General features: G+C 52.9%; 1 protein-coding gene across 1 annotated transcript in view; it reads left to right on the top strand.

The window, feature by feature from the left end:
• PHACTR3 (phosphatase and actin regulator 3) overlaps window positions 1-25,880 on the top strand; it is a 206,961-nt gene that overhangs the window by 105,659 nt on the left and 75,422 nt on the right. The window contains exons 2-4 of the mRNA XM_069548203.1: window positions 11,111-11,272; window positions 14,991-15,068; window positions 21,261-21,443. Coding sequence (XP_069404304.1) covers window positions 11,111-11,272; window positions 14,991-15,068; window positions 21,261-21,443 — 423 coding nt within the window. The remainder of the gene's footprint in view (window positions 1-11,110; window positions 11,273-14,990; window positions 15,069-21,260; window positions 21,444-25,880) is intronic.

Below are 25,880 nucleotides of genomic sequence, written 5' to 3'. Positions count from 1 at the left end.
TGCTTGACTTTACTCCCTCCCCTTTAAGTAAAGAAGCCTGAAGGGTACTCTTTCTGCCCTCTTCTGATGCCTATGTCAGAAGCTTTTTCTGTCTCCTTTATACTTTAATAAAACTTTATTACACACACACACACACACACACACACACACACACATACACACACACACACACGAAGCCTGAAGTCCAACTCGGGCGAGATGGCTCTTTGGCACACGAGTCTACCATCTTCTCGGTTTGCCAGCTTTCTGAATAAGTTGCTAGTCCTTACTCCAACAACTCGTCTCTTGATTTACAGGCCTTTGGTGCAGAGAACAGGACAAGCTTGGATTCATTTACATGCTTTCACGGTCAAATAGCCATGATGGACATTAAACTAATGAACATGAAATCAATAGCTAGTTATAAATTGTGTTGAAGACTATGGTAGAAAAAATAACAGGAGACCTAACAGGTGAGGATAGGCAATGGGGCCATGTGGAATGAATAGGAGTTTTTCAGGGAAAATGTTACTGTTAGAGTGATTGGCCAGCCCTGTGGTGGGAGGAGCAGAACGAGACAGGAGTAGAGCACAGTGGGGCATGGCGTGTGTGAGATAAGCAGAGGCCAGGACTCTGGGATCATAGCTGAGGTTGTGTATTTCATTCTAGAAGCTGCTATGACATGAAGCAGGGAAGTGATGCAATGCCCTGTTTGCTTAGGGGAGCAGGATTGGTGGATGCCTGGGAACCAGGGAGGAGGCTGCAGAGTTAGGTGGGCAGAGTGATGCTGGCCTGGAGCCTGGAGGTTAGGAGTGGGCTGGAGAGAAGGTAAAGGTTCAGATCAGAAAATGTTCCTTTTCTCTCTTTTTATTTTACTACAGGAGTGTCCTGTAGTACTTTTTCCCTGAAGACATTTCCAAAGGGACCATTTAAGGCAGCAGTTGACAAGCAATAGCCCATGGACCAAATCCTCCTGTCACCAGCTTTTGCAAATAAAGTTTTATTTAAATATAGCCACACCTATTAATTTACAAACATCTACTGATGTTTTCATGCTACAGCAGAAGAGTTGAGTCATCGTGACAGGTTGTCCGGCCCTCAGAGCCTAAGATACTTAGTATCTGGCCTTTTTCAGAGCATATTTGCTCATCCTTGACCTAAGGAAAATTGGGTTTGGGACACACTATATAAATAGATATCTGTTGGTTCAGAATCTTCCCAGAATTTATAACTTGTTTAGTTCCTGTGAAAAATGCTAAAGTAGGCATATTTTAAAATTAACATTTGTATATCCTTAAGCATTGACTGACATTATTTAAGAATTTCATCTTGCATTTGAGGTTTGGAAAGTCAGAGTTGGAACTTGGGCTTTGAAGATGTTGGGTGATGTTTTTGTCTAAATTTATCCTGCGATGCTAAACTCTCCTGATGTCTTATTTCACTGTTTATGTCTTCTCTCTGAAACACTCATTTGTCTCCACTCTGTAAAATAGGATCTTTAAGAGGATGCCTCTAAAACCAGCTTTTAGGCTTTGCAAAGTCTCTGGGCTTCTTGAAGAATCATTTTTATGAGTGTTTGCTCACATGCAGCATCCTTCTAAGCCCAATGACAACAAAGCTGATTTTCCAGATCCCACCTTTTCCCTTGCGTGACCCTGTCCTCTTCATGTTTCAACTCCTGGTTCTAAGCTCTGTGGAGCCTTTTTGGACCCACTTGATTTACAGATCTGAGCTGATTTCACTTGGAGAATTGGCCATATGTCTGGCAGACACCCGCCACCATTGGCAGAATTATGGAGTTGATGCTAAACAGATGGGCTTTCTAGCTAGATGTGCTGTTTTTTCCACGATGCATATGAGGGAAAAAAAGAAGCCACTTTAATAAGGTCTTGATTTTTCTACTGGTGTCAGAGACGTGAATGATGCCCATTTATCTAGAATTAATTTCAGCATCATTGCTGTGCAGGGGGTCTGAGATAGCTGGAAGAGGCTTAGAGACTTGGGAAATTTAGATACCTCTGCTAAGACCTTAGTGAGTCCCGTTACCTTTGGAAACAGATATTGAGGAAAAGACTTTTAAACTCCCTAAATAAATTGTCATTAGGGCAGAATACATTCAAGGGGCTTAATCTCAGGTTTATTGCTCAAGCTCCATTTGATAGTTTGTGTGGTTGTCACTGTCTGGGCAGCAAGTGCAAATAGGGATTGGCCGGTCATTCTGTTTAGGAGAAGCTGGCCAAGTGGTTGAATGAGACTGTTTATTGCAGGACTTGTCAGAGCCTTTACTATGATTATATGTGGTGGGGCTCTTCAGGCAAGACTTTCAGTGTAGATAGTGTTTTCCCAAGTGTCTTCATTCACAAAGCATTGCCACTACTAGGGTTCCATGGGAGATGCTTTGGGCAACACAGTGTCATGCCCAGATGGGGAGCTTTGGGTCAGAGAACCTGGCATCTGGTGCCAGACTTACTACTTCCCAGCTGTGTGACTTTCCACACGGGCCTCTCGTAGCCTCTGCTTCCTAAACGTAAAATAGAGCAGAAGATGTTCCCACCTCCTGGGATTGTTTCTTTGGATTGAACACCCAGAAGAGTTTGATGGCCTTCCTTTGAGCATGCCAAGATATGTTCTATGATGAAGCACTTGTTTAATTCGCAGTATTCCAGGGACCGGTTATTCACTCTAAGCTCAGCCAGGGCCTTGTGTTTCCTCTGTATGTTCCTTAGCACCTCGACTAATGAGGGAGGGAGAGAAAGGAGGTGCTGTCTGCTTAGGTGGCAGCCAGGGAAAATGATGGGCCAGCATGCGGCCGGGAAGTTGCTCAGGAATAACAGTTATCTGCCGCTGTAAAGGGGCACAGAGGGGCTCAGGTTTCTGTTTAGTGCTGTTGACCTGCATTCTGATTCCGTTTCAGTTTTTGTATCCCAGGATCCATTTCTCATTCATTCATTCTCTTCTTCATTCATTTGCTCCTGCACCCGCTGCTGTGCTGAGCACCTGCTGTGGGGGTCCCTGTTCCCTCCCAGCTGGAAGGCGGCAGTTTTTCCTTCGCAGGGGGCTGTCACTGTTCACAGGTTCTGATGGATACACTAACAGAACTGTAGAGAAATGTCCACAGAGTTGAGCCACAGGCCTTCAGGAATTCTTCCTCCTCCCACCCACCCTCCTGCTTTAAGTAAATTCATTCTTCCTAATCCCTGCTCCCCTGCCCCACTCAACAACCAGCTTCTTCCTGCATTTTGAGCAGCATGACCCTGGGGGTGTGGTCTCACTGCTTCCTGGAAGCTGTCCACATGTGGCCCAGTTATTCTTAGGTTTATCAGTACCTCCCTAACATATCCTGCTCTTGGATCGATACTCCAGAACTTTCCAGGAGGATGGGAGATGGTCAAACCAAGAATAGTTCTATACTGGGGCAACTTCAAATCCATTTCGTGAATTTGGCTTTGGACCTTCAGAGCCATCCAGATGGTGGGTCTATGAAAGCACCCAGCACTTTCTTAATAGACAGCAGCCATAAAGCCACATCTCTTGCAGCCTGGACACAAGTTATTGGTCTTTACACCCTAAATGCCATGATTTTCATGTACATTGCTTTAATGATGCTCTCTGCTCCAGATCTGCTTCTTCTCCATCCCGTATCCCAGGTAACAGCACTGTTATCTGGTCCATGTGGTCTGACATTGGGGTTAGGACGAGGGCTTTCAGAGCAGGTGTCCTGATTTCCAAGCCCACTCTATCACTTTAGCTGCGTGACCTGGGAAAGTTGTTTCTCATCCCTGCTTCCATTTTCTTTACTATAATGTGAGTGATGAAGATAGCAACCTGCCTTCTCAGGTCTCAGTGGGAACAGGATGAGCTGATCCATGTCAGGTGTTCAAAACACAGCTTGTCAAGCAGCAGGTGCCCAACAGATGCTGCTGTTGCTGACGACAGTGACGACAGGACAAACCCTGGTTTTCCTGAGCCTCCTGCCTGTGTGACTGGCCCCTTGTTTTCTCAGCAAGATCTGGTGAAGACTCTGCTGCAGTGACTCCCTGGACCACCCCCCTCTTCCCTGCTGTCCCACGGCCCTCGCCCTGCCTGGCCTCTCTCAGCAGGCCTCCTGGCCTTCAGCCTCGTTCCCTGAAGCTGCTGCCCGCACTGATGTTCTCTGCAGCCGTTCCATGTGGCTGGTCTCGAACCAGATCTCTAAGTGATTCTCATGCCCTGAAGGCGCCATCGTGGCCACACTTGGCCCTTCTTGGCTGAACCCCTCCATCCTCTCCATCCAGAAATGGAGAGCTCCAGCCTAACACATGGCCCTTCTTGGCTGAACCCCTCCATCCTCTCCATCCAGAAATGGAGAGCTCCAGCCTAAGGGTTTTCAGATTCATGTACTCAGACCCATGCCAGCAAATTAAAAACACTAAGGACAACACTTGCTATTTTTTCATTTATCCATGTATTTACTGATATAGCAACAAGAAAGATTATTTTCTTACTTTGAGATTATATTTTCCTATTATTGATAGTCAGTGGTGATGATAATGATGATAATTTTGTGTCTGTGTATTTGTGGGTGTGTGTTGCTCATGAGTTGGCACCATAGACAGATGGAATCTCTGTGTGGATCTCAGTTTTATATGTGGAGATTTTATGGGACATCTGAACCTCAGAGATTGGAGGTATCAAATCGTACTCCCCTGCATTCTTTGTTATGCACCAGACACCACATACGATCATGCTTTTATGGGTGTGCACCTTTTATTCAACTCCTCGTTAACCTCCAAGGCCCAACTCCGATGTCACCACCACCCCTGGTAGCCTTCTCAGAGTTTTCCCAGTCCAGCCAGGAAGAGATGCTTCCTCTGCAATTGTAATTCTCCGTCTTGGTTCTCCCTGGTGATTCAGCACATCTTGAGTTCCTCCATAGTCAGTGAGTCCATCAGGGCAGCGGAGTGTCCAGCATCTCTTTATTTCACCTCACACCTGGCACAGTGCTTTGTGTACATAATATGGGCACTACATATTGCCAGGCAGATTCTTTGGGGAAGGGAAGGACTCACTGAAGAAACAGAGGCCACACTGTTGAGCCACATCCCCACGTCTTGTTTGCTTCTTTCATAGCTCACATCACACTCTGAAGTCACTGTTTCCTTGCTTCTCTTCCTTGTCCGTAAGCAGGTGAGCTTCATGCAAGCGAGACAGTGTGTCAGTTGTGTTTACAGCTCTGTCTCAAACTCAGAGCAGCCCTGGCACACAGCAGGCCTCAGCGGATGCTTGATGAATGAATTCATGAGTGAATGAAGGAAACAAGCAAAAGGTTGTGTTTCAGTACTGCCTGATACAGAGGGGGCCTGTTTTCCCTGGGAGGCCAGTAGCTCAGCACATGGCACCTGGTAACCAGTGAGGGGAGCTTCCCTCCCAGTGTGTTTTGGGGAAGGTGACCTGGTGAAGTAGAAGGAGACAGGGACAGGTCAGTGGATAGAAGACAAGGAAGCCGAAATGCCTGATGTCACTAAGAGGAGGACTTTGGAGTCAGGAGGACGGGGGCTCCAGCCCTGGCAGCTCTGCTTCCCAGATTCACAGATCAAGCAGGTGTTTATTTGAGTGCCTCCTGGGTGCCAGTTGCCTGTGAAGATGCCAGGGACCCATGATGAACAAGATGGCCACAGCTCCTATTCTCGTAAAGCTTATATTTGTTCTGATGGGAAAGATAGATGATAACAATAAACAGCATATCCCAAGATGAGATCTGACTGTGATCAGAGCTAGGATGGAAGGGAATATTAGGAATAAAGGAGCTGGTCCTGAGACAGACAGACATGGAAATTAGCCCACAAGCTCCTTAGCCATGGAATTGGTGTCCTTCACTGCCTTGTTCTAGCAGTGCCTGACTTGTAGCTTTGTGGGATCTATCAATGGGGGTTGATGGGCATTGGGTCCTGGGGGACAAGTGTCTCCCCTGCTGTGAGCCTCAGAGGGAACTGGGAGAGGAGATTGGAGTTGTGCCCAACCTGTGAGCCACAGACCCTTAGCGCTCTGTGGCCTGTTAGGAAGTGGGCCTCACAGCAGGAGGCGAGCGGCAGGTGAATGAGAGAAGCTTCATCTTTATTTGCAGCTGCTCCCCACTGCTCGCATTACTGCCTGAGCTCTGCCTCCTGCTCAACAAACTCAGTGAATGTGATGTGCCTGAATCATCCTGAAACCGTCCTCTGCACCCCTGCACTGGTCCGTGGGAAAGTTGTCTTCCATGAAACCGGTCCCTGGTGCCAAAAATGTTGTGGCCTGCTGGTCCAAGGGACCAGAGAAGGGAGGGGCTGGGGCCGGCCCCTTCAGCTCGGGGCAGGGCACCTGCCCCATCCATCACGTGGGGGCCTGTGAGCCCCGCCCCCGCCCTGTTGCTGCAGGCTGTGCTTCCTCAGCAGATGTGGGAAGACAGTTTTCATTAATTAACTGCTAATGCCTCGCAGGTGGCAGAGGTGCCCCTGGAACTGAGTGTCACTGCACTATTCAGAGCCTACTAGTGTGTCCGCACCTCCAGGAATCCTCTCTGATGTGGGAAGGAGGCTCCCCAGCAGCTCCAGGGATGCTGAGCAAATTAGTGGGCTGGGGAGGAGTCCCCCAGCCTCTCTTCTCTGTGTGATACACGTGTACGGGTGCCCATAAAGGCTCACACATATACACACCCTCTCCTAGATCCACACTTGCCCACATTCACTCCCACCTGCCAGTGTGAGAGGGCCACACAGTGCCCAGGAGGACCACCCCACTTTTGCTCACTTGGACCTCCAGACACACCATCAGTGACAGATTCATGCCCTCGGGTGGCTTGTAAGCGGTTCCTTCACTGACTGCTCATCTCTTCTGAAGTTTCTGACCTTGGATTGTAAGTCACAGCCCTCACCTGGCCTAGCCCTCACCTGGGGGCAGGCAGGGAGAGAGGGAGGTGGAGGCACAACCTTCAGACCTCTGGAGGGGGTCCCCACCAGAGCACAGGGGTCTTTACTCCTCCCATGACAGCAGGACGTCTCCCCCTACCCCACCACCGCAAGGAGTCACTCAGACTAAGGTGTCTTCCTGGTCACACACACTGGATATTTGATAAATGAACAAATCCAGTTGTTTGAGCTGAAGAACCCCAGAGGCTCTTGCTGGGTTTTGAATCAGCTCAAGCCTCTGCCTGCCTCCCCAGCCCATCCACAGCCCTCCCCCACCGAGCTCTTCCTCTAAGCCCTTGAGCTCACTCCTCTGCCTGGGACCCTCTACCCTGCTCCACTCCCATCTACCCTGCTGGCTCCCTCTCATCCAGGCTTTTGCTCCAATAGCCCTGCTCAGAGCAGCCTTTCATAGCCGGCTGTTTACAGTCACCCCCACGTTCCCCCAGCTCCCTGAGAAGGTGCTGGGTTCTGTCAATCCATCCTCGTGTCTGGAAAGATTGCCTTCAGCACGTGGGTTCTTGCCTCATGTGTTCTGGACACCAGGGGTTTGGCTGAAAACCAGATGTCAAAGCAGACCCTGCCTTCCAATTAGGGAGGTGACTGTGAGCAGCAGGCAAACAAGTGATTGTGCAGGGGTGTGTGTGTCTGTGCGCATGCAGGCACAAACACACGCATGTGCGTGTGTGTACTCAGTCATGTCTTTGCACGCAGTCGACCCTTCGCAACCCCATGGACTGTAGCCTGCCAGACTCCTCTGTCCATGGAATTCTACAGTCAAAGATACTGGAATGGGTGTCCATGCCCTCCCCAGCGGATAGTCCCAACCCAGGGATCGAACCTGCGCCTCCTTTATCTCCTGCACTGCAGGATTCTTTACCAGCTGAGTCATCAGGAAAGCCCACACACCAGGTGATAAATGTGATGGGGAAAAATCAGGAGAGGAAGGCAGCAGGGAACAAGGTGGTGAACAGGCCTGGTGTCTTACTAGCCACACCTGTTGTCCATCTTGCAGGTGGTAGAATCCCCACGAAGGGAGGGATCCTTTCTGTTCACCTCTGTACCTCCTCCTCCTGGTGCAGTTCCTGACACGTGCCTGGTGTCAGTAGGTTTTTGTTGAATAAATGAATGAGTGAGTTCTCTCAAGAGGAGAGTGGAGTGAAGTCTGCTCAGTGGCCACAGGCCGCCTGTGTCCCAGACTGTACTGTGAGGACCCAGGTGTGTCAGTGAGGTGGGAACCACAGTACCTGCTCCAGCCACTAGGGGGCAGAGGTGAGGTGGGAGAGCAAGGAGACCGTGGATTAAAATAGTGATGGTGATGGCGGAGAGAGAGGAGAGGGGGCGATGAGGCAGGGGCTGCACTGTCCTGCCTGCCTCTCATGCATTCAAGCAAAGCAGACGAGGACTTGGGAAGTCCCCTGTTCCCTGTTCCCCCAGCAAGGCCATGGCAAAGGTGAGGATGCAGAGGGGAGGGAGGGTGGCGTGAGCCCCTCAGCCCCAGGGGGTGAGTGACAGCGCTGAGTGAGCCCCAATACCTGGTTCTGGCACCTGCATCCTAACACCTGTGACATTCTTGTTTCTATAAGTGCCATAGACACTCATGCCCAGGATGCTGATGATGAAATGGGACGGGGGGCCAGTGGGCAGTAGTGAGGTGGGCATGGTCAGGAGCAGACCTCAGAGCCCTTTGCAGGCTTGGTAGTTTTGTCCTAAATGAGAATGAGGTCACGGGGCGTAAGCAGGAAAGTGATATGGGCAGAGTTTCACTGTCGGGGTTCACAGAGAACACCAATTTGAAGACTTGTACGGGCCTCTGTTAGAATGGTTGACGTTGCATTCTTCGGCAACTTCTTGTGTAGTTGGAAGAGGATCAGCTTCAATGATCTTTTCAACTGCTTGTTGTCAGCTTCCAATGGCAGCCAGTGTGCTCCTCATCTTCAAGGCTCTCATCTCCTTTGCAAACTTACCAAATCACCACTGCACTGTGTGTTTCTTAGCAGTTGAAATCCACCTGCCTATGCAGGAGACATGGGTTCGATCCTTGTGCTGGGAAGATCTCCTGGTGAAGGAAATGTCAACTCACTCCAGTATTCTTGCCTGGGAAATCTGATGGACAGAGAGAAGCCTGGTGGACTGTAGTCCATGGGTCATAAACAATCAACCACAACTGAAGTGACTTAGCAAGCGGGCTTCCGGGATGGAGATGCTGGTGGCCTGGGTTGAAGTCCAGCTATTCAGGTGCAGGTCTGGGGTCTGATTTGTGGTTTATTCTCTGGGCTACTCCTTTTTGCTTTGGCTGCTAGGAAGCTCTGAGCGACACATGGTGTCTAACCCTTGATGCAGTGGCCCTGTCCATCCTTCTTTTCCTTCGGATTTCCTCAGACACTCATTGTATCTTATTGGGCATGTGTTTATGTAATGGCCACACATCCTTTGTGGAGTGAGATGAGGCATTAATATAAACAAGGTGATGGCAATTCTTCCCCATCCCCATGTACATCTCTGGGGATCTTTGTCTTTATCTTCAAACCAGCCCAGAAGCTTGGGGAGACCTGGCCAATTCTTACCCCTGTGTGCCAATAATGCCTTCAGGACAGTCAGCTTTCCTGGGGCCACGTGGTTCTGGCCGTTCTGCTCCCATCTGGTGTCCGTGGGTGGAGGAAGGAAGGGAGAGGATGTAACATGGAATAAACCTCCTCTGGGGAGAGAAGGACTGTCTGCAACCTGCATGCCTGGAGTGTGGAGCTGGGGATCCGTGACCAGTCCTTGGACTGCCCTGACTCACTTACTCCCTGACCCAGAAGTCCTGGGCCCCTCCTGGATGTTCGGCTATGGGGCCTTAGGTGAACACAAGAGGTAGACACAAGGAGGATGGCATTGGCTTAGGAGCCTGGCTGGTTTGCTGGTTCTGCGGGCAGAAGTTCTTGAACAAGACACCCCTGGACTGTCTGTCCACACAGGATTGCTTTGTGGAGCCAGTCCCTGGTATATAGTTAACGTTCAATTAATAACAGCTGGAGAGGGACTTCCCTGGTGGTCCAGTGGTTAAGACTCTGCACTTTCACTGCAGGGGGCACGGGGTCTATCCCTGGTCAGGGAACTAAAATTCCACATCCACCTTGGCGGTGGGGTTGGGGAGGGTGTGGGGACAGCTAGAGAGAGTGGTTGGCTGGGACCATCTTGGTTTATGTCTCTTATTGTGTTCCATCCATCCTTCATTTGGTTCCTGCTCTGGGCGATAAATTTGTATCATCACCCTAGAAGCAGCTTAGCGATATGAGAGAGGTTTCTGGAGTCAGACTGCCTGAGACCAGAATTCTGTTGCTCTGACAGCCTCAATGTGCCCATCTGTAAAATGGATGTAATAAGTCTCCACTTCATAGTTTTACTATGGGAATAAAATACCATAGCACCCAGCCCTGAACAAGCAATGACTTTCACTCCATAAGAATTATTATATTGCTTATATAATATAAATTATTACTTGAAAATTTCTGCCGGAAGTCCCCCATGCTGGTGTGCCATGTTAATCAGAGTGTCTGCAGTTTCGAAACATAAATAATAGTACTTTACATGGATTGTAACATGCTGTCAATAAACTGTATTTCATGTGGTTCTGTATGACTCCAGACTTCTTGGCCACCCTATAGTCACACAGAAGCTTCCTCTCCACCCTAGGTATGGGGGATGGCCATTGTTTTCCAGATGTGGACACAGGCTCAGGGGGCTGAGTGGCTTGGGCTGCTGATGAGAAAAGCCCTTGGGAAGCCAAACCTTGGGGGTTTCTCTGGAGGCTGCTGGCCCGGGGACTGGTCACATGGGGCATCAGGCTGGGTCTGGTGATGACCAGCCCGCCCCAGGCCCTGGGCCCTCTGACTGCTGGTGGTATCCTCTGGCCTGGCACTTGCTCATTCCAGCCTGGCTCTTCTTGCATCTCCAGGTCTCTCTGGGGTTTCTTGGTTCTGGAAAAACTCAGGCTCCCAGCTCCTCCTCACAGGAAGCAAGAGGTGAATAGACCTGCTGGGCGTGCACTCGAACATGGGCTGGCACACGATGGAAGATGAGAGTGTGCCCCTCGCCTGGACCACCCTCTTGAGCTCCAGGCTTTGGAGGATCACTGTGGTCCCCAGGGGAAGGGGGGTCACCTCAGGTCCCCCACGGTGTCGTGTGAGCTTGGTCACCACTGGCCCCTCTGGGCTTTCTCCTTCCAGATGAGATGGACCAAAACCCCCCAGTGCGCTCCGAATATCTGGTCTCAGGGATTCGAACTCCCCCCGTGAGGAGGAATAGCAAGCTGGCCACCCTGGGCAGAATCTTCAAACCCTGGAAATGGAGGAAAAAGAAAAACGAAAAACTGAAGCAGACCACGTCAGGTGAGTGTGGGTGTGGGAGAGAGGTTGGGGGGTGGGTGGGGTGGGGGTGGAGGCCCGATGTCACTGTCAGCTCGCTTTCTTTTGCAGATGTTGGGAGGGGTGGGTTGTGCTCTGTGGACCCTATGACAGGAGGTGTTCAGCCTCCTGCAGGTCCCTTCCTCCTCTGGTCCCTCCAGGTCCCTGGCTGGGGGCGTGGCATCAGCAGCAGGCACACCTGTAGCCCATGCACTGCCCGGATGCCAAGGGGCACACATGACCCCCTTGACCTGGTTACGAATGCAGACTCGGGGTCGGTGCAGGGCCAGTTTGGGGCGAGACCAGCTGGTAACCATCTCTCCTGACTGACCGCACCTGAGTACGAGACACTCTCCCTTCTGCACCTGGAAACTCACTTTGATAACCCGGGGCCTTGAGACAACCACCGACCCCAAAAGTCTTCCCAGTGATTCAGATGGTGAAGACCATCAGTTTAGCTGTGATGCCTCAAGGCTCCTACAGAAGACGGCCTGCCACTCGCCAGCTCCTAAGCTCTTCCTGAAGAGACTTCATAGCTGGGCATCCCACCCACTGAAGGCTCTAGAAGGCCCCCTCAGTCACCTTCAGCTCTGTGGGAAGTTGGGTAACAAGAGGTTGTACCTCTGCCCCTGCCGTGAGCCAGACCCAGGAGGTGGATTTGGTGACAATGACGCAACTAACTATCAGGGTGAAAGTCACACAGCACGTTTCTAACCAGCTAAATGCTCAGAACCACCCCATTGCCCGCGCTCCTGCCATATCAGGACGGGAAGTGGGATGAGACGGGCAGCCGCCTCCAGGGCCGAGCAGTGGTGGGTCGTGGGGCAGCCAGGCTCAGGTCTGGCTCCTGGGTGCCAGGGTACCCTGGGTGAAGGGGAGGTCGGTGCCCTGAGAAGCAAACCCCGGGGAGAGAGAGAGAGAGACTCTCAGCTCCCACAGGCCCTGTTAGCTGCGGCTGGAAACAATTAGTGAGGGAGGCGCTGGCGTGGAATTAGTCCAGGGCCCCAGGGATCTGCCTGAGAAGTGCCCTTCTCCGGCTGCTGCCTCTGGTGGTCCCTGGGGGTCCCAGCTTTGAAGTGGCGCAGACTCCAGCGCTCAGAGCACGGCAGAGGCAACGCCACTTGTGAGGAGCGGGGGGCTCCTAATAGCAGCACGAGTCCCCCATTCACACTTTGTACGTGTTTCACAAGGTTTTAACTGCCCAAGAATTTGATTGACAAGCTCTCCTCGTCAAGAATGAAAGCAGAACCCTGATATTCGATGAATCTGATGCAGCTCCGTATGCCAGAGAGCTAGAGAGGGGGGCTAGACCCTGCCTGCTTGAAGCTTTCCTCCAAGGGGGAGTCGGGAGACAGACAGACAAGCAAGGGAACGAGCGCGTGACAGGCAGGATCTTGGCGCAGGCGCTGGGGAGCAGGTGGGTGGGGTGGGCATGGCCTTGGGATGGGTGGCCTGGGAAGACCCAGGTGAGGGGGTGACACTGAAGCGAGGTGTAATTGGCCCCTGGAGAAAAGCAAGGAAGAGCATCACAGCTGTGGGAACAGCCGTGCAGATGCGCCAGGTTGGGCATCAGTGAAAGGCTCAGGGGGCCGGAATAGGGTGATCTCTGACCTCGGAGAGCCCCTGGTGCTCTCTGAGCTGTGGGATTGGAGGGCGAGCAGTGTGCTCTTGTGCTCCTGGTTCACTTGGCACTGGGCGGTGGGAGGTGACCTGTGAGCTTATCGGAGCGCTGTGGGGACCCTACCGGGGGACCGAGGGTCTCCAGGTGAACACCTGCAGCACCCCCAGCTTCAGGCCGGCGTCCCCAGCCCTGGGTCCTTTATCGAGCATTTGGAATTCTGCAGACAGTGCTGCCTCTCATTTATTTATTCTAAGCCATCCTTCCCCCCCCAAAGTGTGGGATGTTATTTACTTCAGCGTATCAAATCCCTGATTTCACAGGCATCCTTGGCCAGGATGAGATGAAGTAAAAATAAAGACGATTTTAAGGGAGAAAACAAAGCAGACAGTAGTTTGGCCAGAGTGGGGATTGGGCAACACCATGAAGGTGGCTGTCAAAGCCTGAAGTCTGGAAGTGGCATTGCAGCCTGTACCTGCTGGGGATGAGTGTCCCTGAGATATGGATACTGCCCCTTACTCTGCCTCTTACATTGGGAGGACTCACAAGCCAGTACACGTGATGTCCCGCACCCAGGCCGGCCTCCCGTGAGCACCTCCCAGTGCTGGTCGGACCACAAGGTCCCTCAGTTCAGAGACCCAACTCTGGTTCTGCTTGCCCCTGTTTTGGGGCTAGACAGCAGCCTCTTTGCTTGTCCCTCCCTAAGCCAGAGTTCCATGGGGCTTCCCTGATGGCTCAGACCATAAAGAATCTGCCTCAGTGCAGGAGACCTGGGTTCCATTCCTGGGTCAGGAAGATCCCCTGGAGAAGGAAATGGCAACCCAATTACTGCGTTTTATCCACACTTCTGGCACCTGGAAATTGGCTGGGAAATTAAGTTCCCTTTGCCCCAAATGTCTCTTCGCTGATACATTTGGGGTTTTTCTAGTCATCCCTGAGTCAGTGCCCTCAGGGAGGCCACTGGGGTTCCCTGGATGCTCTGTCCTGGGCTGTCTGGTTCTGGTTGATGCCACTGGCCTGCTTGTAATAGCTGTGAGTCCTCTGTGCCAGAGTGCTGGCCCACAGGCAGAGCTCATGCCTCTCTCACTCCCCCATGCCTCTGCAGAGTAGGTGCTCAGTAAATATTTTTGAATAAATTCAGTGACTCCTTGTCATCATCTGTTTGTCATCGACCACTAGACTTGAAGCTTCACTGGTTGGATGGCAGTTCCATTCCCCACTGTAACCTATATCAGGCAGAGCACTCACACGTGTGGGGGACTCAGGGCCCCTTGTGACCCAGGCTCATAGCTGGCACTTTGCATCTTTTAAAGAGAGGGTCTTGGGGAATGATGTGGGTTTGTATTTGGGAATTGCATTCTACTATAGGCAAATTGGTTTCTGGACAGTTAGGGGGAAAAGGAGTTCATCAAGCAAGTGAGCTTGGCCCCTGGGAGGGGAGAGGGAGGGGAGGGGGCAAGTTGGAGTGCTTTGCTCTGGGAGGAGGGCCAAAGGGCTATTCTGAAGAAGAAATTGACAAGGGTCCTTCTGCACATTAGAATCAGTGGAGGGGAATAGGGGCCAGCCCGCCTCCTTCCTATTTGACTGGCACAGTCTTTGAAAAGGTGAACCTGGGATTCATCAGAGGAGCCTCCAGAGGGGCAGTTGTGCAGAAGGCTGATCTGTGAACAGACAAAAGGGCAGCCAGGATGTATAGAACCACAGACATGCACCCCAGAGCATTGAGGGCAGAGAGGGAACAGGGCCCCGGGTTGGCAAGTGAAGGCAAATGCGGCCGAGGAATGGCCAGTGAGAGCTTAGAGGAGGGCGGTGTTTGGGGCATCACTTCTCAGGTGAGCCAGGAAACCACTGCCTTAAACAGAACTCTTCACCTCCCCAAGGCCCGGCTTTCCCGTACATGATCAGCACACTGCTTGGCAAGGGAGCGTGGGTTCCTGACCGCACCCCCGCCTGGTAGCCCCCTGACCCACGGTCACCTGCTGCTTTGCCGCTCTCTTCCTGAACTGGAGGTGGCCTTGGCCGGGGCTCAGGGTGGGGCCTGAGATGCTCAGCCTGGGACTCACCTGATGTTTGTGTCACATGCAGCCTTCGAGAAGAAGATGGCCGGCAGGCAGGGCCGGGAGGACCTCATCAAGAAGGGGCTGCTGGAGATGATGGAGCAAGGTAAGTGGGGCTGGGCAGGGCTGGGCCCGGGAACACAGCTGGGGGTCTCCTGGGGGCCCAGCAAATCTCTCAGGGTGGAGTGTCCCAGGGGTCCACTGTCCGGATGTGGCGGCTGCACTGGACTGAGGCCTCCATGGTTAGAGAAGTTTTCCAAGTCAGGACCCATGGCTCAGCCCTTGCCTCTGAGGACCCCTCTGTGAGTGTAAGAGTCAGCCACTCCCGGGGCTCGAGCTGAGCGCACCCACTTGCCCTGGGGAACAAAGGATTGCTTCCCACCCCAGCCAGGTCTGGATGGAGTTAGGGGTTTGTCCCGATTCCTCTGGAGTTCTGGCGGTGACTCTTGTTTCCTCACGTTCGTAGTTTAATCCTTGATTTGTTGAGTCTTCGTTCCGCACGACCACCTAGGACTGCAGCTGCCATTTCTTAAGTGTCGACTCTATGCCCAGTGCTGTGCTGGGTCCACCTGCATCCTTTGGTCCTCGCAGCATCCTCGGGACTGGGTGTGGTGTTAGCCCTGTCTCCAGATGAGGAATGGGAGTGCCCGGGAAGTGGCTGCCCTGGGCCATGCAGCTGCAGGCAGGGCCCCGAGCTGTGCAGTCTCTGGTGCAGAGACAGTGCTCAGCGTGGCATCTGCGTGGTTGCCTGCGTTTGCGTCTTTGAGAAACACCGGGTTTTATCACCATCACAGCTAATTTACAGAATGCTTGAGTTCCCCCATCTTCCTCCCTTGGTGATAGTGTGAGGCATAGGACTTGGATTCTGACCTTAAGCCTCTTGCTTTCTAGTTCCCTGAAGCTTGGCAAGAGTAGGAAAGCGGCGAGGCGGGGGTGGGGGTGGGGGTGGGGAATGGGGGGCGGAGGGTGTGTCTCAGAAAACCTCACTGCTGCTTACCAGTGTCTCTGGAGGTGAACCAAGTTCTTGCCCCCTTGATTGAAAGAATTCAGCCTCACGGAGCTAGTTCCCCAAGGACACATGACTAAATGGAATTCCTATCTCCGTAAGATATTAAGATATATATCAAGATAAGACACTAAGATATTCCTAGTATCTTGGTAATTTGGCCCAGGCATCAGGAGATAGGAAGGGAGCCCATGGAGCCAGTGAATCCAGATTTACAAGATGGTCTGCTTCAGGCAGGGCCCTCATATCCTCTCTGTTTTTTGGATTTAAGAAGAAGAGTAGTTTGATGATACTGTTTTCAGGGAAAACTACATGGGAAATTAGTGCTAAAAATCCAACTTTGCCTGGTACAAGAAAAAAGGCGGGGGGCGCGGCATTGGTATCAAGTCCTGGGACTTTCAGATGTTAAACGGTTAGTCTGTGTCTCAGATTTAGGAGAATGTCATCGCTGAGATGGGAATCTGGACTGTTTTAATTTTACTGTTGTCATTCAGTTGCACAGTCGTGTCCGACTCTTTGTGACCCCATGGACTGTAGCCCGCAAGTCTCCTCTGTCCATGGGATTCTCCAAGCAAGAATACTGGAGTGGGTTTCCGTGTTCTCCTCCTGGGGATCTTCCCCACCCAGGGATCGAACCCAGGTCTATCTGCATTAGCAGGTGGATGCTTTACTGTTCGAGCTACCAGAGAGCCCAACAGTCTGGCGGGGAACAAAGATTGGGTAATCCCACAAGTCAGCATACAGTCACAGCTGGGCTGAGTGTGGTGAAGGAGAGGCATGGAGCTCATGGAAGACGTGAGCAGGGCTGATGCTGGAGGGGCCAAAGGTGGCAGGAGTCAACAGGCTGCTTCTCGAACTTGCTACAATTACGGTCACCTGGGAGCCCTGCTGTCCAAGGCGCTGGGGGCGGGGCTTAGGCGTCCTGCTTTATAAACCTCCGCAGCTGGCTCTAATGTTGGTGCCCCCAAGGGCGAGACACGGAGAGCGATAGGGAATCAGGTAGCGTCTTCCAGCCCCATGGAGCAGCCCGTGCAGAACCCCACGGGGGAAGGGAGCAGGCACCTCAAGAAGGAGCTGCTGAGAAAAGGTGGGTGGGGAAGCGGGGAGGTCAGGAATGGGGAAAGGGAGAGAGTCTGGCATCCTCCAACGTGGACAGAGCCAAGAGAACAAGACTCCCCAGGAAGCGGCTGGGTGACAGGCTCCTTCGGGGCCATGGGGGCCCCAGGAAGCCACAGGGTGAGTGGGCAGAGTCTGGGGTGAGCCTGCTGGGGTGTTGCGGGGGGCATTGCTGGTTGGGGGCATGTCACTGGTTGGGGGGTGTGTGTGAGAAGTTGGGCAGCAGGGGTTGTCCCAGGAAGGGACCTGGGTCAGGGAGAGGGGGCAGGGATGTGGGCTCAGTGCCCACTCGTACCCCTTAAACTCTGCGCTGACTGTGTACTGAGCATACAGTGATGAGAGGCGACCTGAGAATGTTTGGCTGCAGCCTCCGGGGATAAATGCCTGTTGGGCCGATTGTTTCAGTCCTGTGCTTGTTCAGAAAATGCCTGTACCCACTGCAGGTGAGGTCCAGCTCTTGGTCAGGCCTGGTCTGTCCCTAATTTGTCCTGCAGTTGGGACAGCGCGGTTCCTGCTGGGCTGATAAGAATCTGTGGCCTCGCGAGTTGAACCATCCACCTCCCACGCAATTCAGAGATGGCCTCCCCTTGCCCCAGCCCCCCCACCCGCCCGCTGGGCTGGTAGTAGCCCGGAGCTTTGCTGCCAGAAGCACCCCACTGTGACCAGCCACCCCACCCCAGCCTGGACTTCACACTGGGCGGCTCCTGGGAGGCCAAGCGAGCCTGCGACAGTCACCCAGGGGCCCAGAGTGGCCTGGAGTCCTTCACAGCCCCAGGAACTCGCGCTGGGGTCCCCTTGGCCAGGCAAACCCAGGAAGGTCCTCTACCCTGCACAGATGTGCACTCCCATGGACATGCCCCCAGCTCCAGAGTTTGCCCACAAGGCAATCAGGATCATGGCAGCATGAGCTGGCCATGGACGGGCCTGCAGGGGTGCCTGTGCGTCCCCGAGACAAGCCTATGTCCAGCGAGTGGGTTTGCCCTCCCCGCTCCTGGTGAGAGGGGTGGTGTGTTATTTTGTGATACTGTGAACACGTGCTTTGTGTGAACCCCTCTGAGCTCACCTTGGTTCCTGAAGCTCTAAGAATCTGCCGGATCCAGGAAGGACCCTGGTGGCATTGCTAGGAGACTCGTGAGATGGGACCGGGTCCACCTGGGGTGAGGAGCTGACCTTTCCCTCACTCTGTCTTCACTGCTTTGGCTGGTGACATGTCTGTGTCGGGCAAGGGCTGGCTGGCATCCCAGCCCCACATGGGGTTCCCCGGTCCAAGCACATTGAGTAAGGACAGGGGTACCCCCGCTTCTCTGTCCAGTTGCTCTGTGTGCTTCTGAGTGGCATTCCCCGATCCTCCAGTGTGTGTCCTCTTGGCTTTGTCTTAAATGATTTAAGGAGTTTCATTCTGCATCAGTGGTCTGAGAAGGAGGTGATGGTTGCCCCTGTGCTGTGTTCAGGTGAGCCGAGAGGCTGCGAGGTCCTTCTCTTGGGGCAGTTGCCAGTGTCAAGTCTGGCAGGAATGCCGGGGTGCAATGTCTGTGTGTGTGTGCATGCATGCGTGTGCTTGCCCGGTGCATGTTGCATGTTTGTGGCATGTCCCCTCTCTCCGTGGTTGCTCTTTGAGTGACCCCGGCTCGTGCTCCCCTCTGCCGCCCTTGGAAGGGCCTGGCGGGGACAGAGCACCGACGTACAGTGAGGGGAGCAGGGGACCAGCTGCCCACAGCTTCCCCACCCCCCAGCGTTGCTTAGCAACGACCCTGCCACCCGGGCTATTTTGAGAACTGTAACTTTTCATTGAACATGATTATGAGCCGGAGCTCTGAGCACAGCCCAAAAGAGTCGTGCAAGCCTGCTAAGCCACAGAAGCAGGTGGAGGAGCCCCAGAACTGTGTGTTGGGGTGCAGCATTTCTTGAGCCCTGTGGAGGGTGGGGACCTTTGGGTCTCTTTCAGGTTCAGCGTTCTGACCATTTTATTGATGAGGAGGATGGAGATGCCTTTATTATTAGCAGGGATCATCACCAGCAGCAAATGAGCCACCACTTCTAAAATTTGGGGTCCCCATCTATAAAGGACCTAAAGGGGTGGGGGGCTATGACGCTCAGGTGAGATGGTGCCAGCGGAGTGCCTACAGCCCTGCAAAGCCTCAGTCAGTGCTGGCTGTCACCTGTAACCAATGGACAAGTAAGCTGGTAGCAGGGACTGTCACAGCGGTGCCTCAGGTGTGTGTACACTCGTCAGGAGAGAGGGTCCAAGATGCTAGAGTTCTGAGCTTGGTGACCTCTAATTGGGTCCACTGGGCAGGTTCTCTTGGCTTGTGTCTTGGTATTTTCCTGGAGTGGGGTTGGTTGACTGCTGCTCAGATCTGGCTGAGGATCTGTTTTTGTAAAGCTCCTTGAGCTTAAAATGATTTTAAACTTAAAGGATTTTCGTAAAAATAAAAAAGGAGTATGGAGCAGGGATCTTGCGGCCTGTGGCCCAGAAAGTCTAAAATACAAATACTGGCCACTTCTCTTTTCTGGGGAAAGGTCGCCAATACCTGGTCTAGACCCTGCCCCCAACTGGGTGACGTGGCTGCACAGATGGCATCTTACGGGCCCCAGATCTTCAGACTTCTGTCTTTTCTGCCCTCTCCACCCACCTCCCCTGAGGGGACATTCCGCAGAGGGAAGATGAACAACAGTGATGACAAGCGTATGTCCCTCTAGGGTCTTGTCACGGTCCTGGCCTGGGTCCTGGGTTGGGGAGGGATCTGTTCAGGGAGCCTGTTGATGCCACATGGGCAGAGGGGCCCAGGCCAAGTGGCCAGACCATCGCTCTCATCACCCTCTCCCTCATCCCCTTCAACAACAGCAATGAGGGTAACGAAAGCACATGCATGGTGTCTGCTTTATGTCAGACGTTTTATAGACAGTACTTCACTGAATCCTTGCACTGACTTCTCTGAAGCAAGGAGTTGTTAGCCCCATTCTACGGAAGTGGAAGCTGGGGGCTGGAGTCATTTGCTGCCTGGGCACAGGAACTGGGGGCAGGGAGTGGATGGGTGGAGAGGGAAACCTTATGCTTTTTCTCATACCGGGACACCTCGGGGAATGTAAGGGGCACTGCCACCTGACAGCAGGTAAGAATCAGGACTGACGTGGGCAGCGGACTCCTGGTTCTGAAATCAATCTCTCCTCCCTCTCCACCCGCCTCCGTGTTCTCCAAGCCAGGCTGCCCCCCTGCCCCCCGCACTGTGCTGAGCAGGCCAGCCCTCTGGATGTGCACAGGTTACACTGACACCCTGCCCCATGGTGGCCTGGATGAACTGGCTGTGGGGATTAGGTTGTGCAGGGGGCTGTGTGGGTGCCAGGAGCTGATCTCAGAGCTGACCATGATTGACTGGCTGAGCCTCCAGCCTGGACCTGCGCTGTGTGGTTCTTATACCTGGGTCAGTCAGTCATTATGCTCCAGAGCATCAAGCCCCTCAACGCTGATAGGACCCCATGGGGGCAATCAACCAGGCAAGGGCCAGACCCTCAAAGGCTCCAGCCACTGAGCCCCAAGCAAGGGGCGGTGCTGATCCTTCTTGAGGTGTCCTGCTAGGAGTTTGGAATCCTCCGTCCTGGGATGGCCACTGTCTTGACCAAGGACTCCCTGATTCCTGCTTAGCCCTGGGCTGTGCCCTGTTCCTGGGCTGGTGATGCCACGTGTGGCCACCCAGAGTTTAAGCCTCCTGTGGGAGGTGGGTAAGGATTGTCTTGTTAACCTCCAGATTTCGGGGTTGGCACAATGTCAGATCTGACAAATGAGAAGCATTTGTGTGTTGGGGACCAAATGGTAGGAAGGGGGTGCTGAAGTGGAAGGTTATTTATAGCCACGATGGTAACAACCTAGCACCTTGGGGATGCACAAATCGGCGCTTGTCATCCCCTGTCTGGGTGGCCTTGGCTGGTGGGACAGGGGCACCATAGAGGCTCAGATGTGGGTTGGAAGTGGTGCAGGCAGAGGCCGGGGCAGGTGTGCTGTGACGCTTGGTGCTGCCCTAGGAAGACAGTGGAGTTGGAGAAGAATTCCCAAGGTGTGTGGGAGCAATGCAGGGTACGACTCCAGCCCGGGATGGCGTTCTTCCAGGAAGTCACCTTGTGTGAATGAGAGCCAGTAGGAAGGGAGTCAGACTCGGCTGATAGCTGACATTCTTGCAGATGCTGAGAACAAAGCATGCAGTCCCGACGGAGAGCCCCGCGCTGCACAGAGCGAACCCTCCACACCCCGGCAGGAGCCGCTGACTTCAGAGGAAGCCCCGCCGGGAAGCCCTTTGGCCACAGGGACAGACCAGGCCTCCCTGGATGAGCCGCTGGCCTCGGATAACCATGCTGACGATGCAGGTATTAACTGGACGCTGGGGTCGAGCTGCTCTGAGGATGACTGTTGACCTGGGTGGGACAAGGGTCCCGGCCCACGATGGGCAGCAGCCTTGGTGGAAGGTTGTGCTTAGAGGAAACAGGGCTGGCTCGTTCCTTTGAGGTGTGGTTAGAGTATTAGCAGCTACTGATCTTTATCGTTACGCTGGCACCAGAAGAGCTAACACACTTGGCTGCTTGTGTGCATGACGCCGTTCTAAGCGCTGTCACGTATGTTGGCACGTGGAGCCCTGGAAGAACACCCAGATAACTGATGCTGTTGCCCCCTCCCACTTATTGATGAGAAGGGGGTACCCAGGTAGCTCATCCAAGGGGTTTTGCTGTTTTTAGTTGCTCAGTCGTGTCTGACTCTGTGACCCTGTGGGCTGTAGCGCACCAGGCTCCTCTAGCTATGGAATTCTCCAGGCAAGAATACTAGAATGGGTTGCCATTTCCTCCTCCAGGGTATCTTTCCTACCCAGGGATCAAGCCCGTGTCTCCTGAACTGCAGGCAGATTCTTTACCTTTGAGCCACCAGGGAAGCTCCAAGGGTATAGAACTAGAAACTTGAGAGCAATTCTTTGACTTCAGTCTGACCTGGGTTTGAGATGTGACTGAATTCCTCACCAAGCTGTGTGACTGTGGACAAGTCACTTATCTTCTCTGAAGCTGTGTCGTCAACCATAGGCGGGGTCATGTGGCACACACTTCTTGGGGTTGCTAAGGTGAAACCACTTGGCTCAGTTGTCTCTCAGACTGAGTGCTCACCCAGCGTTTGCTGCCGCCAGGGGTCGTCGGCATCGCTTTTGTCGTCATCTTTGTGGTGGCGCTGGTGGTAAAGAATCCGCCTGCCGATGCAGAAGACGTAAGAGGTGAGGGTTCAGCCCCTGAGTTGGGAAGATCCCCTGGAGAAAGGAATGGCAACCCACTCCACTATTCTTGCCTGGAGAACCCCATGGACAGAGGAGCCTGGCAGGCTACAGTCCATGGGGTCACAAAGAGTCAGACACAGCTGAGCACACACACATACACTGTGGGAAAGTAGCCCTTTAGGGGAAGGCGATGCATTAACTCCTGGTGTTGGGTTGCTTGCCATCGCCCCCCAGAGGCCCTGACACTAACAGCACACATCTTTGGAGGTGTAGGTGCACCTGAGTTTTGCTTAGAATGGGGACTCCCCTGGGTCTCTGGCAGCCCTGTAGGTCACAAATCTTGCACCGAGAACACGGACCAGGACTGCAGCTCCAGTCTCTTCTGGAAGCCTGACCTTGAGCAAAGCCCCTTCAATGAGGAGTGGACTGAAATCTAATGCAGAGACCTTAAACTCACCACTTCCAACATTGCCTGAACTTAAAACTCAGGAGCATTTGCAAAGATCCACGTGTGTAGCTAGCTCCTTTTCAGCCATCAAAGTCCACGCCCACTGGGCCCTTGTTCCCGCACGGTCACTGTGGCTGGGAGCTGAGAAGATTGGATTCAGTGATTTGGGTTGGCTTTGGGCTTTTGTGTTTGGGGTGATTCCTGGTTTTGTGTGGATGGTATGGCATCAGCCATAGAACATTCTTCAAAAATCCCAGGAGGACCCGTCGTTTTGATGTTAAGTGGGACAGGATTCTGTGGGACTGGGGCTGAGCGCTGGTGTTCCCGTGAGTACACAAACTTAAAGGAAAAGTGACATCAGTGAGCATGTTCTCTGTGCTGGATTATCTTGGCCCCATTTTTAAAAATTTCATTTTATTTTTGGTTGTGCTGAGTCTTCATTGCTGTGTTCAGGCTTTTCTCTGTTTGTGGTGAGTCGGGGCTCCTCTCAGTTGCAGTGCTGGGGCTCCTTGCAGCAGCTTCTCTTGTTGCAGAGGCTCTAGAGTTCATGGGCTCAGTGGCTGCGGTGCACAGGCTGAGTTGCCCCATGGCACGTGAGCTCTCAGGTCCCTGACCAGGGGTGAACCTGCGTCCTCTGCATTATGAGGAGAATCCTTTCTCATTTTACTACCAGGGAAGGCCCCCATTTTGTAAAAATTAAATTTACTTATTTTTAATCGAAGGATAACTGCTTTACAATATTGCGTTGGTTTCTGCCAAACACCAGCCTGAGTCAGCTGTAGGGAAGTCTTCCTTTTTCTTTTAAGATGGACCAGAGAGATTAAGTCACTTCCCTGACGCCACAGAGCGCATCTGTGGTGAAGCTGGGATTTGATTCCCAGACATGCTCTTAACTATAACATTCAACAGCCCCAACTATAGCCAGACTTTGCTGTGCTTCTGGCATGTTCTGGAATGTGGGTGATTCTGTCATTTAGAAGAGGGTCGGCAGATTGCTGGCTACAGGTCAGACCCAGCCTGCCTTTGTCTGTACAATCAGCTCGTGGGCTGGCACCATGAGCCTGGTGACCAGGCAGAGGTAGCACCCTCCCTGTACCCAACACCAGCCTCTCAGCAGGTGTCCATACGTCACCGATGTCCACTGCTTGGCCCGAGCTGTGGAACCTCTTTTCTGGGAGTTGGCAAGTCTCCTCGCCCATGTCCAAGCATGCAGGTTGTCACTGGGGTTCACTGAAACTGACCACAGCAGCTGTCCCCCCAGCCCACCCAGTCCCTCCTCTCAGGCTGGTCTGTCTCAGTCTCAGAACGTCTCTGGTGGGTGATAACAGGTTATAAAGCAAGCGCCCACCCCCCTCCCCGCCCAGCATGTCCCAGGCAGAACTTTGGCTGGGAGCTCGGTGGGTGAGCAGCGACCTCTGCTGGTCAGGGCAGGAAGGGACACCCTGAAGGTGTCCCAAATGCCGCGAAGGAATTCCAAATGCAGCGAACATGCAAAGCTGACGTCCGCTTTTACATTTAAAAAAAAAAAAATCGACACAGCCCTTGAGATGTTAATGTTTCAGCGTCACAGTATTCTGGAGTACAGTGGTAGCTGCACGCTCACATGGGGTGAGAAGGAAGATGCTGATTTCGAGAGGAGGTGCTGAGATACAAGTTCCCCAGACTAGGACCCTTCAGACTGGTTGGGGTGTGAGGACTCAATGTGTGATGAGTTTTGAGGAAAGAATCACAGGACATTTGGGGTGCAAGTGCCTGGTGTGTTGAATTCCAGATCCCTAAGAGCACATGGGGGACCTACATTCCACCTTGGGCCGGTGGGGTAAGGGGACCTCCATGGGTCTGCTGGAAGCTTATCCTGAGATCTCTCTGGTTGAAGGGCTGTGGCCATTGACTCCCAGAAATCCAGAGCCACCCTGTCCACTAGCTGCGTGGTGATTTATCTGAATTTAAACCAAAAGCAATTTGAAAATCCAGTTCTCCTGTTCCATCAGCCACTGGTCAGGTGCTAACTGGCCAGTGTGGCTACTGTAGTAGAGAAGGCGGAAGCACTTCCATCATCTGAGAAAGGTCTATTGGGCAACACTGAGGTGACACGTGGCCCCACATCCACTTAGGCGGGCCGCCAGGTGAGTTTGCTCTTTGTGTCCGCCAGCAGAATTTTCTGCACCAAGAGACCTTATAAGATATAAAGCCGAGCCCTTTACAGAGAAGTTTACTGCCCCTATTTTAGACAATAGGTTTGGGCCATGATATGAAAGTGTTAGTCACTCAGTCTTGTCTGACTCTTTGCAACCCTATGGACTATAGCCCTGTAGCCCACCAGGTTCCTCCATCTGTGGGATTCTCCAGGCAAGAATACTGGAGTGGGTTGCCATTCATGAGACTTTATAACCTGCAAAGCCAAAGCCCTTTATACAACAGTTTGCCACCCTCTTCTTTAGAGACTCGATTTGGGGCATCATGGGCTGGAGGAAAGGAGCTTGAAGGCCACTGCTGAGGTCCAGGCAGAGGCTGGAGTGGCTGACACTGAGAGGACTATTTCTGAGAACTGTTTTGGAAGTAGTGTGCCCAAGATGTGTTCATGAATTGGATGGTGAGGAGGACAGGAGAGGGATGGAGCATTGTGTCTAGTCTGGCTGGACGGCTGGGGGACCATGAACTGAGTCTGGTGAAGGTGGGGTTCTGTCTTGATCAGCGTCATTGTCCACAGCTCCTAGGAGGGTGCCTCGGCAAAGACACTTGTGAGATGGATGGATGGATAAGTGAGAGAGAAGAGGGAGTAGGGGGTGGTTTCTCCTGGGAAATCAGGAGATGGGTTTGCCTGTGTTTCATTTTGATGTTGACCTCCAGACACAGGTGTCAGAGTGGCTAATAATGGATGAGTCTGGAGCGCTGGGAAAGGGTCAAGGGTTGACAGAGATGGGATGGATTCTGAAGCCAGAGGACTGGAGGAGAGAATTAGATGAGAGAGTGAGTTAAGGAGAAGAGGACCGAGGGCTTAGTGCTGGGGCAGTCCGGAGGAGCCTGAGAGGGGCTGAGCAGGTGAGGCCAGTGTAGCAGGAGGGCCCCAGGGGACATGGTGTCCAGGAGCCACAGAGGTGG

Source organism: Ovis canadensis, chromosome 13 (genome assembly GCF_042477335.2).
Source record: "Ovis canadensis isolate MfBH-ARS-UI-01 breed Bighorn chromosome 13, ARS-UI_OviCan_v2, whole genome shotgun sequence".
NCBI classification, from domain to species: Eukaryota; Metazoa; Chordata; class Mammalia; order Artiodactyla; family Bovidae; genus Ovis; species Ovis canadensis.
Note: the sequence above shows the minus strand (reverse complement) of the source record. Positions and strands in the feature narration are given on the sequence as shown.